A 12,620-nucleotide genomic window follows, 5' to 3' on the forward strand; every position below is an offset into this window, starting at 1 on the left:
AAAACTTATATGGAAAACACAAATATCTATAACATTATTATTCACCATAGTCTAAAGAGCAGAAGAAGCCCACGTGTCCACTAATTGATGACTAGAAAGACAAAATGTGATAAATTCATAGAACAGAATGTTAGAGAGTGGGGTATTGGTGAATTCTATAATATAAATGAACTTTAAAACTTTATGCTAAGTGAAAGAAGCCAATCGTAGAGGACCGTATACTGTACAGTCTCCTTCATGCAGATATGCAAAATAAGCACATCTCTGCTAACTGGGCATGGTGGTACACACCTGTAACCTCAGCACTCAGGAGACAGAGAAAGGGGTTCAAGGCTAGCCTGGGCTCTGAGATAGAGAGATTGGCATTTGCATTCAATAGAACAGTAAGTGGGGCATAGGTAGTAACTGTTAACAGGTATAAAGTTTCTTTTGCGGTATTGAAAATGTTCTATCCTTTCATCTCAGCTCCAAACTTTGTCTCTGTAACTCCTTTCATGGGTGTTTTGTTCCCAATTCTAAGAAGGGGCAAAGTGTCCACACTTTGGTCTTCGTTCTTCTTGAGTTTCATGTGTTTCACAAATTGTATCTTATATCTTGGGTATTCTAAGTTTCTGGGCTAATATCCACTTATCAGTGAGTACATATGATGTGAGTTCTTTTGTGATTGGGTTACCTCACTCAGGATGATGCCCTCCAGGTCCATCCATTTGCCTAGGAATTTCATAAATTCATTCTTTTTAATAGCTGAGTAGTACTCCATTGTGTAAATGTACCAATAATCATCCTCCAAACGCTGACACCATTGCATACACTAGGAAGATTTTGCTGAAAGGACCCTGATATAGCTCTCTCTTGTGAGACTATGCCAGGACCCAGCAAACACAGAAGTGGATGCTCACAGTCAGGTATTGGATGGATCACAGGGCCCCCAATGGAGGAGCTAGAGAAAGTACCCAAGGAGCTAAAGGGATCTGCAACCCTATAGATGGAACAACAATATGAACTAACCAGTATCCCCCGGAGCTTGTGTCTCTAGCTGCATATGTATCAAAAGATGGCCTAGTCAGCCATCACTGGAAAGAGAGGCCCATTGGACTTGCAAACTTTATATGCCTCAGTACAGGGGAACGCCAGGGTCAAGAAGTGGGAGTGGGTGGGTAGGGAGTGGGGGGGGGAGGGTCTGGGGGACTTTTGGGATAGCACTGGAAATGTAAATGAGGAAAATACCTAATTAAAAAAAAGAAAATGTTCTAATCAAATGATCTACTTGATTGTTGTAACAACACCCAGTTAATGTTTATAATAACCAAGAAGAATGCCATCCAGAAAAATCATGTCTATACTACAGAATTTTGTTGCGTTGTGTTTTTAAAGACAACATCTCTTGTAGCCCAAGCTAGCCTCCAGCTTGCTAGATTATCATGGTTAATCTTGAGCTCCTGGTCCTCTTACCGTCTAAGAACTGGAGTTAAGAATCCTGTGCCACTACAAGTGGTTTCACATCTATATTAAGAAGATTGTCTGTAACAATTTAAAATGGTGGCTCAGGGGTAAAGTCACACATCTCAGGTGGTGAGATGACTCAGGGCTAAAGTCACACAGGCCCAAGGACCCGAGTTCTAGCTCAAGATCTCAAAACAGAATGAGGGAACCAACTCACCAATATTGTCCTCTGTCTCAAGCACATATTGTCCATTCACACCCATATTCATAGGCACATAATGGTAATTGTTATCTTATTTATTTATTTTAATTTAAAAATAATATTTATTATTGTTGTTATTATTATTTTATTATTATATATTAACCTTTTTAAAAGGTTAATGTGATGACATCTGCCTATAATCCCATTATCCTGACAGTGGAGGCAGGAGGAGAGAGTTCAAGGCCAGCCTCAACTACATAGCAAGATTATGTCTCTAAGAATCAACCAAGCAACATGAACAATAAATAAACCACATGAACTCAATCTCACCATAGAATTTCTCTAAACTTAAATAACGATCAAACACAAACATCACACTTCAGAAGCAGCAGAGTTCTGTACCTGTGAATTACACAGGAGTCTTTTTTCTTTTTTTTTTTTTTTCTCCTAAGTACCTACTTTCTAAAAGTTCTGCGACAGCTCCAGGATCTATTGCCTCTTCAAATACCTACAGAGAAAAACAGAGAAAAGAAAATTTCAAAGTTTTACTAAAAGGTATTTCTAGAAACCATACGTCATGTTCTTCCATGGGATTAGCATATATAAAAAATCAAGCCATGTGATATTTTAATATTCAAAAAGGAATACTTTTAAGAAGCATGTGGTAAAAGTACAACAAATGGCGGAAGCACAGATGAATTAAAATGATCAGAATGGTAAGTGCAGAGAACTTGGAGTTAGCTGAATCTATCACATGCTTAGAAATGCCATCAGTTTAACCTACTCCTCAAGCAAGCACATCTTGCATCAGCGTGGGTCTTGCATGCATAGAAACCTATTCTGCATACAGTAGGTGCTCATCAAGTGATAACTAGATGATTCTTCTGTGCATGCAATTGGTTATGCTAAACGAGAAGACAAGAGGTTTGACCCATGTGTATCACCAAAGACAAGTAGTGTTGGGAGTGACTTCTATCATCGAATGCAGGAAAAACATTACTATATTACCTTAAACATTGTCAGATCTGTGGGGTTTGTTCTTGAAATAAAAGGTTTCTGAGCCAGCGCTGAAAAAGAACGGGACCTCCTGAAAGCAAAAGGTTTTCAGCTGTTCTTCAGTAGTGCCTCCTAACCATTAAACTTCTAATTTAAATAATGTTTAAAGTTAAGCATGGTTTAATTTCTGCTTGAGGTTTTAAAGCCAGGTCTCCTTTGAGGGCAAAATTGGGCACTGTTTTGTCTACTTGTGTTTACTAAGTAAATGCAGGTAGCATTTATTTTCCTAAACTACTTCAATAATTATATCCTTCCATTTCACACTGTTACCAGTTGGATTGTGTGGCCCTGTCAAAAACTTTCAGGTTGGCATCTAACTCTAGTCTCTCAGAACATGACCTTATTTCCAAATAGGATCAATATAAGTAAATACGCTTAGTTAAACTTCGAATGAGGTCATAACACATGACTGATGCCTTTTTTAAGTGAGTATTTAAGCATACATTTTTATGTTTTTAAAGTTAAAAATAAACTAAATTCATGAGTACACTTGAGCAGGAAAAAAAACTCAGGAACCACACAGAGCTCAGAGGAGCCACTATTACAAACCAGGCATAGAGTTTTCTATTCTGGCGTGCAACCTAGAGCAAATGCAGTTACTCAGTTAAAGTGGACAGAGCCAGCATGGGACACAAACCCAGCAAGGACACCTGACATTTCTGATCAGTGAAGGGTCTGCTTTTGTTTTACAGTTCACACATATCTTCCTTTGCCTTAAAGAACTGGAGCTCCTCTGGCTAATGCCCAGAATGCTTTGAATTCCATGTGCTAGAGAGAATAAATGGTTAAATGGTACAACTGGAGTTATGATGCTATAAAACCCGTGTTTCTCAGCCTTCCTAATGTTGCGACCCATTAAAAGAGTTCCTCAGATTGTGGTGAATCCCCGGCCATACAATTATTTTCATTGCTACTCCATAACTGTAATTTTGCTGCTGTTATCCCCCACTGGTCTTAGGTGACCCCAGTGAAAGAGTCAAACTCTCCCAAGGGGTCCCAACCCACAGGTTGAGAACCACTGCTATAAACCAAAGAACTAGCTCCCACCATGCCTCAGGACGTAGCAAGGTCCCCACCAGCATTCTTTGGCATCCAGTCTCCAGGATGGTGAGACAGTAAGTAAGTTTGCTGCTTGTGGGTTACTTCTGTATGTGAGCTCTAAGAATCTAACACATCTACCTACAGGTAAGGGTTTTTCTCAAGGGTGATCGTGGGGAGCAAACACTTAGCTTAGTCTATTCAAATACAATGGCCTGTGGATTTTTATGAGGAATTTGTTTACCCACATACTCACATACTTTTAAGTTATTCAAATCTAAGCCATGCAAAGAGATGTGGGGAAGGAAAATGCTTTTGCTATGTGCCACACAAGTTTCCAGCTAAAGAATGGAACAGATCTCAAGAAACCTGGAACTAGAAGAAACTAGAAGATGAGCCTAAACAACTCAGAGGAAAAAAAAAATGGTTCCATGGTATGTTTGACTAGCAATCTCAGGCTTTCCCACTCAGCAGGAGAAGCATCTAAATTGTGAATCTCAGGCATTCTCTTTTTTAAAAACAGGTGGTCAGATTAAGTTAAGTTCCCAAGGTATTGATGGATGTATCATGCCCTGTTAGCATAATTTCATACCTATGCACCTCTTACAATTCTCTTAGAAGTCTGGTACAGGGCCAGCAACTGGTGAGTGGGGAAAGTGGTGGGGGTCATTTTCAGCACCTACTTCACACCATGTCTATCACCCACATATGGCCAGTAGGACCATCTGGGTTCTGACTATTTTCCAAGATAATATCCAATTACTTTTACCCAACCAGTTTCACGGACGTTTTCCAATGAAAAGGCTGCAGTTTTAAAAAATGCATCTTTTCTCTCATCCTTGGATTAAAAGAAATAGGTAGGTTTCTGGAAAACATCTTCCAGACTTTAGGATCGATATGTACAATCTTCCCTCCATCCCAAAAGTCCACCTTAGGGGACGCTGGGAAAAACCATTAGGCTTACTAAAGATTACTCCGATTTCAACTCCAAAGCTAAAACCAGAACCTTAGGGTGTTTTTGGTGATTGCAGAGTTTTGAATAGTCGGCAGCATACTGCAGTGGGAAGCCCTGGCCGGTGATTTTTACAATTTTTTAAATCACGATTGCACTCATTGGAATGGAATCTAGCCCTTACTACTGTTGTTATATAACACGCGCATGACTTAAGGAAACTCAGAAAATATGAACAGCTTTCTTGTTTAGTTACAGGCTTTCAATTACCAGGTGCAGCTCGTTTGGTTATAGTTTTAAGTTATTTTCCCAAGCTTACGAAAGTTTTTCTTAAGATCTGCAGTTTATTAATAGCCCCGTTCATAAACGCAATGCAACTGTCTCTAACACCTCCAAGAACATTCAGAAACGCTCTCTGCTCCAGTTAGAAAAATGCCATGGGAGTTCCAAGAATAGAAAGCATCCACCAGGGTATTTAGCACTCAATTGACAGAACTTGGCTCAGGCCTGCATAGCAAAAAGCAAGACTTCCAAACTGTGGTTTTTGCCTCAAGGCCGCTTGTACTTTTTACATTGTGTTGGGGNGGGGGGGGGGGAGATAAATGTACAAAACCACTATTCTGTATGACCATTAAACTGGCTTCAGACAGCAAAACCCACTGAGAAGTCAAAATCACCTTTACAAATCTCATGCTCTGTTGAATCACAATAGGGAACACAGGGGGAAAGCAGTCTGTCTCCAGGTACTGATTCAGAAGGTAGACTCCAAGGTACACAGCTTCTTTGTCCGGCAGGAACACTCCGGGGCAAGAGATCTTAAAAAGAAGAGGAGGGCAATCAAGGGATTGTTTTTTGTGCAGCGGGGCTGTTTATCCTAACCTCCCACAGCTCTGAAATGACGCCATCACTGCATAGTCCTTCACCTGCACTTCCCAGCTTCTCCATCCTCCCACCTCTCCTCAAGCTGGTACTCCCGGTTCCCTCCCACGTCTCCGCCAGGTGTCACAATCGTGCTCTGCGGCTCGGCTCCTCGGCCCGCCCTCCGGGATGGCAGTGCGGAAGCGGAAGAGGCTGACGGGCCGAGAAGCCTGTCTCCGGTCTGCCCGGGTCCCCGGGACCGGCCGCCCTCCGCGATGCCGAGCCCCCGGAGGACCATCGAGGGACGGCCGCTGGGCTCCTCGGGCGGAAGCAGCGTCCCGGGCAGCCCGGCCCACGGCGGCGGCGGTGGCAGCGGCGGCGGCAGGTTCGAGTTCCAATCGCTACTGAACTGCCGCGCGGGCGCGGACCCCGCCTGCGCTCGGCTGCGCGCATCCGACAGCCCGGTGCACCGGCGCGGCTCCTTCCCGCTGGCCGCCTCGGGCCCCGCACAAGCAGCCCCGGCCCCGCCACCGGAGGACGCCCGCATGAACTTGAACCCGTCCTTCCTGGGCATCGCTCTGCGCTCCCTGCTGGCCATCGACCTGTGGCTGTCCAAGAAGCTGGGGGTGTGTGCTGGGGAGAGCTCGGCCTGGGGCAGCGTGCGGCCCCTGATGAAGCTGCTGGAGATCTCAGGGCATGGCATCCCCTGGCTGCTGGGCACCCTCTACTGCCTGCTTAGGAGCGACAGCTGGGCCGGGCGCGAAGTGCTGATGAACCTGCTCTTCGCCCTGCTGTTGGACCTGCTGCTGGTGGCTGTGATTAAAGGGCTGGTCCGCAGGCGCCGACCCGCGCACAATCAAAAGGACATGTTTTTCACCCTCTCGGTGGACAAGTACTCCTTTCCCTCGGGCCACGCCACGAGGGCCGCCCTGGTGTCGCGGTTCATCCTGAACCACCTGGTACTGGCCATTCCACTGAGGGTGCTGGTGGTCCTGTGGGCTTTCGTCTTGGGTCTCTCCAGGATCATGCTCGGGCGGCACAATGTCACTGATGTGGCTTTTGGCTTTTTTCTGGGCTACATGCAGTACAGCATTGTGGATTATTGCTGGCTGTCACCCCACAATGTTCCAGTTCTTTTTGTACTGTGGAATCAACAGTGACACCATCTCATTGATTGTTGACTCCTTGAGGTCTGAAGGATTCCACACTCGAGGATTCTGACCTAAGCCAGAGCCATCCAGTTGCCCCTCTAGACAACTTTGGGAATTCTGGGATCCCACTGTCTTGACAGGTTCCTAGACCGGAGCACATGCTGGCTATTACTGAACAAGGCCATACTAGAGAAACAAAGTCTATTGTGTATTTGACAGCTATTTATCACCAAAACAACTGTAAAGAAATCAAGCTGGCTGACTATATGATTGCTATTTACTTAAAGTTGACAATGTTAACGAGTAATTCCCCTCCCCCCCCAAAAAAAACAATGTTATTACTTGTAAATTAAAATTTAAGAGCCATTAGCTAGATAAACCATGTGCTATTCCCACCCTTTACCTGCAGTAAATTTTAAACAATAATTTTAAAGTTCAAAACATTTTTTTTTCTCTCCAGTTTAACTCTCTGAACATGTTGCCATAATTGGAGCTTTCCCTTCTGATTCCTTTAAGCTCTCCCACCCTTGTGGACTTGGTAGTTAAGAAGAGGTCCCACGGAGTATTTTCCTTCCTTCTCTCCGGTACCTCTCAAACGGTCGTTAGATAGTTAACTTCCACTACTATTTAATATTATCTTTTAGCACTCATAGAACAAACCAAGATATCGAAGAAGACATATTCAAAAGGTGGGCTTGTCTAAGGTTCCCACAGAAATGTAAGTATGAGACTTCCGTTTCATTTCCTAGTCCCATGGACAAGTAGCATACCAGGGGGCAAGCAGCTGAGCTGCTGGGGAGAGGCAGGGGAACTAAGAGCTTAGAAGTAGGCAGACCGGGAAGTAGGCCATGGCCAGGGGCAGGAAATGAAGCCCTGCTGTCGGTCACCTCTACTGAATTGAGCAAATGATCCTCTATTAAGTAAAAAGTAGAAGAGCCATGTGGTTCTTTTCAGTGCGCCTGCATAGCGTTCCTGTGTGTACCCCCAAGGATAACTGTATGCTATCCGTTCCCTATCAGTCCCACTGTGCTGTGTCCAGCACATTTTAGGTAACAGGACTTAACTTGAAACTTTTCAGGAGAGCCTATTGCCCTACGTGAGCATTAGGTATACCTCTTAGATTTCCGTTTACATTGAAAGCTGTTCATTCATGGCACCTCCCCCACTCAGAAGACCAAAGATGACCAAATAATACAGTAGACTCTGATTACAGTCTGACCTAGAAAGACCGAAGAGGGGTATGTTCATGACATCTGTAAAGGCTGCTGTGTCTGGAAAGAAAGTCTTTAAATCACTGGTGAAAGTGGCATCATCAGATAATCTCAATGGCCAGTTGTTCTGGCATTTATAAATAGGAAGGACTGTGAGCTGTGGGCTATGGTCTAATGTTCAAAGATGTGGGTGGACAGGACTGTGGAAAATGGAAGTGATAAACCAGTTCTCAGTAGGAGGAAGTAGGACCTTCGAGAGTGGGAGTCTGGTACACCCATAGGAACAAGTCCTTCGATAGATAAAACAGTTATCACATTCCCACAACAACCTAAACACAGACTACCTCTTCCCTCATCAGATCTGCTAAGCTGTGAGGTTCTAAGAGGTCTGGGTGTGTTTAAATTTCTGAAGATCATTTTTCATTATAACATTCAGGCCAGACATTTGAAAGTGACTGTTTGTTCTTATAGTGTCCCCACGTGTGCTAATTAAGGGCCCACTTCTACTTTCTAGTGGCCCATTTTCACTTCTGAAATTCCATATTTTGTTTGCTGGGGCCTGAGTTTGCTGGCTTTTAAAATATAGATTGGATCAATTTACCCGACTTCATGAATAATCCTAAATTCTCTGGAATAAAAAACTGATTTCTTTGTTAATTACTTGTACGATGAGGGATGCCTTTAAAAAAAAATCAAAATAAATTAACTGGTAATGTTGAATGATATGAGGTGAAATCTTTAATTTCTGCTTTGCTGTAAGAGAGATCACTTGGCTTCTTGGGGGCTTCTTCCTTATCCTGAACACTTGAAATTGATACAGCCCAACTGAGAACTGTCAGCAAGATGGAACCAAAGCCAGGACCCTCTCATTTTTCCTTTCATTTCTACACGCTCAGTGAAACCATAGAGTTTACTGGTTACACAGCATCTCGCTGGATCTCCATGCTGTATCCTCTTAACATCCACTTCTAACTATGGCCTAAGCCCCCTTTTAACTGGGAGGCCACACTCCATGCCAGCCTTGGAGGACAGGAGAGCAAAACAAGAGGAATGGCTGACTCCTAAATGGGAACAGCAAGGTCACGGTCAGGTGCCCCTGCACCTCATTTAAGGAGGAGTTGGTGGGTTATCACAAAATGTTCATTGTTAGATTGATTACCCTGTTGAAATTAGCAATCCAAAGCTAAGGGAAGCAGCTTTGATCCCTAGATGTGAGGGGAGGGGACAATATCAAACGTGGAGCTTTAAAAATGTTATATTCTTTGATTACTTTAAAAAACAATTCTTTCACAAATGAAAATCCTGCTTTAACCTAAGTCAGGATTGTTTTAAAGAAGCCGAGGAACATGTTAGTTTGGGAAAGAAAAATGAAAGGCGGAACAGATTGAACTGAGTTTAAAGGCTAAGAGATACAAGGGAGATAAATGTGTGGTATCTTAGGGACAGAAGGACAGATCTGCCCCCCAAACAATGTGTGTGCAGTAAGCAAAGGAGAACTTGGGGTGACGCGATAGGTAGGCTCGCAGGTGTCTTACCGCCCGGATTTGGAGCTCCACCACCACTTCCATAGGCATCCTTCCCTGTGCACCGCAAAGATCCTTTGTGCTGAGCCTTGAACCAATTATTTCTTAGTTTACATCAAGGCAAGCGCTTTCCAGAAGCTTCCCTGACCCCCACCCCCTCCCCTTTGTTCCCCCATCAGTGCTCCCAGCCCAGGTCCCTCCCACCGGGACGGGTGTCTCACAAGCTTTGGAGTGTGAGCTTTCAGAAGGCTGAAGCGTCCGGTTGCCATGGACACTCAAACAACCTTCTCCTCTGGAACTCCTGGGAGGCTGAGGCGCAGGCGCACTTATGCTCTGCTGGGAACCCTACGTCTTCTCACCCTCCCTGGTGGTAGCCTGGCCCAGTGACTGTCTAAGGGCCCGGGAACCTGTCCACGGATGTTGGGAATTTTTTTGTTTTTTTTTTTCTGTCTCTCCCTGGACACACTGTGGCCCCAATTATTGTGTTCAAATGTTTAACAGTTTCCATCCCCAAAGTACAATGTGATCATAGCTCCATTGTGTAATCATTTTTAGTGGCAAACGGGCCCCAGACACTGGGATTCCTGTGACCATTTCTAGTTAACATAGTTGTCCCTTAGGGGAGGGACTCCTTGCTTATTAGATGTCTTCTTTCCTTCTTTGCCCCAGAAAGCATGTTTGCTGTCAATAAATTGAGTAGTGTGCTAACTACAAATAGGTCATTTCTAAAGAGACTGAAGTTGGGAACCTCAGGTCCAGAAAACAGCTGTCAGTTCCTCTTGCCTGCACTGTTCAGCTTTCCTGGTAGTTTAAAGCAAGCATTGGATTGCACCATCCCCCAGGGGCTAGTTATTGTATTTGCCAAAACAGCAGTTACACTGTAGATCAAGCAGAGAAAGATTTCTTCACTGGCAAGAGAAATGACATTTTCCCTTTATATGTTACTTAAAAGAACAAACAAAAACAACAACAACAAAACAGCAAGCAAAAGTAGAGTGTGAGTGTTTTTTAGCCAATCAAAAATTCCCTGGAAGGTCTATGTCTCAAAAAAAAAATGAAATAAGTAAAAACATAAAGATTCTTTAAAAATGAGGGCTGTACCATGTGGTTCCGTTGGTAATGTTTGCCTAGTATTATTCATCAGAACAGAATAACTCTGTCTTCCATCCATGTCTATACTGCTAGCCCTAGGAAGGCAGAAGCAACAGAGTCGGAAATTCAAAATTAGCCTGGAATATTGTGGAGGTTGCGAATAGGTGTGTCCTCGGAGGAAATGTGTCTGTAGGAGGAGACGATGAGACCCTCCTCCTAATAGCGCTTCTCCCTGGGCCAAGCATATTCAAACCACCACAAATAGTCTAACGAGTGTGAGCGTCCGCCTGGACGCCGTGAGACCCTGACTCAAAATAGAATCTTAAAACTTATCTTGTGATTTACTATTGATTTATTTATATACTTTACGTTGAGGATCTATGTAGTTGAAACAGTTACAGGGAGCTGTCCCTCAAAAGATACTGCTGACGATATTCCCTTCAGTAGGTATAGTTTTATTTCTCTGTAAGGGAAAGCTTGGGGTAATGAGGGACTCAGCATTACGGCTATATCCGGTTCCTAGGGCTCTCCTAGTACACAAAGGTATATATACAGATGGTTCTCGGCTCTCTGGAAGCCCGGAGCACAGACTCGTCACTACGGTTAGCTGCTACAAGACCTGTGATGATCTTCACAGGCAGATCACTGGTGACAATACTAGTGTGACAAAACAAATTGATAGCCAAGCTTCTAGAGGTAAAATAGAAGGGAGGAATCAGTTCTGATTGAAGATCTGCACAGAGGTGGGCATGTCGCATATGGTCACTCCATTGCCACAGCACTTCTCTGAGGACAGTGTGACCTGTATTTTACAGCCTTTTCCCCAAGGCTACATAACTCATCCCAACAGTCATGTCTGAGTCCAAGGGCCCTGCCACCTCCCTGCCTCCACAACGCAGAGATTATTGGTCCCTGGAAACACTGTCGTATCTGCACACCCTGTTTCAGTCTTTCTACCTCTTGATATGACTAGTCTCTCCTAACTCTTGATATTACCAGACTCACCTTGATAGGGTAGCAGAACCCTGAATTCTTCTGAAGTCCCTTGGACTACCTACCCATTCTTTTTGTCTGTGTTTTCTCTCCTTTACCTAGCCAAGTAGTATTTTTGTAACCCTTTGTTTAACTCACTGTCTTTTATTAAGGTGACATTCAATATACATACCAGTTAACATGTCCACAAGTTTACATATGCCACCCAGGTGTCTCTTTAGGGTTATTTTTCATCTTGGACTCCCAGATGCCACAGAGATGTGGAAGTTGCTATATCCATAATGTCTCAAGCCCATCTTGCAGTTCATCTCATCAATGATGCTGCCATCTTGGCTGGAGACCAACCAAGCGAAGTCATTCAAGGATGGGAATGCCACCAAAGTCAAGTGAAAAAATATGACTTCATCTCCAGTGTAGGTACCTGTACACAAACCTGACACAAACCTGACACAAACCTAGACTTATCTGGTAAAGACTTAATTGAGAAAATGCCTTCAGAAGACTGGCCTACAAGCAAGCCTGTAGGGTATTGTCTTGATTAACGATTGATTTAAAAAAAAAATCAATCAATTGATGTGCCCATCCTGGGCAGGTGGTCCTGAGTTGTTTAAGAAAGCAAACTGAGCAAGTCAGTAAGCAGGGCTCCTTCCTTCTGCTTCAGTTCTGCCTGGAGCTCCTGCTCTGACTGACCTAAGTGACAGGATGTGACCTGAGAGTCAAACACTTTCCTCCCCCTCCTCCCCGTGTTGATTTTGCTCACGGTGTTTTTATTACAACAACAGAGACCTAAAGACAGTACGTCTCTGTGACAATAAACAGATCCTGGGGAATGGCTTTGATTCCAAGAGTACTTCTGCAGAGTGACTTGATGGCCTCAGCCTCAGCACTGAAGAAATGACGCAGCGCCCATCCCGGTCACATCCTGGCGACAAAATAGAAAACAAAAGCGTTCCCCAAATGGGAATTTCCAAAGAGTAAATTAACCAGGAATAAATGTGACGACCAGACCTTATGATCGAGATGTTCCTTTTAACGTAAAACAATGGATTATTAATCCAACATCATAAATGCTTTTCAAATAACAAAAACAGGAGTCATGTG

At 43.9% G+C, this 12,620-nt stretch overlaps 2 protein-coding genes across 8 annotated transcripts in view; one reads left to right on the forward strand and one right to left on the reverse strand.

Annotated features, from left to right (window-relative positions):
* Positions 1-9,695, reverse strand: part of Spata6l (spermatogenesis associated 6 like) — a 44,548-nt gene extending 34,853 nt beyond the window's left edge. For 2 of the 7 annotated variants that reach the window (XM_021152210.2, XM_021152213.2), the window contains exons 1-3: positions 9,447-9,641; positions 5,369-5,506; positions 2,105-2,153 (exon numbers count right to left, since the gene is read on the reverse strand). In XM_021152210.2, coding sequence (XP_021007869.1) covers positions 2,105-2,153; positions 5,369-5,506; positions 9,447-9,485 — 226 coding nt within the window. In that variant the 5' untranslated portion in view covers positions 9,486-9,641. The other 5 variants (XM_021152211.2, XM_021152214.2, XM_021152212.2 and 2 more) reach the window with 5 other exon arrangements.
* On the forward strand, positions 5,750-8,636 carry Plpp6 (phospholipid phosphatase 6). Its single transcript, XM_021152216.1, has one exon. It carries the CDS (start codon positions 5,825-5,827, stop codon positions 6,707-6,709), a length of 885 nt encoding a protein of 294 aa, XP_021007875.1. The 5' UTR covers positions 5,750-5,824; the 3' UTR covers positions 6,710-8,636.
* Positions 9,696-12,620: the final 2,925 nt, after the last annotated feature.

Source organism: Mus caroli, chromosome 19, assembly GCF_900094665.2.
Source record: "Mus caroli chromosome 19, CAROLI_EIJ_v1.1, whole genome shotgun sequence".
NCBI lineage: Eukaryota > Metazoa > Chordata > Mammalia > Rodentia > Muridae > Mus > Mus caroli.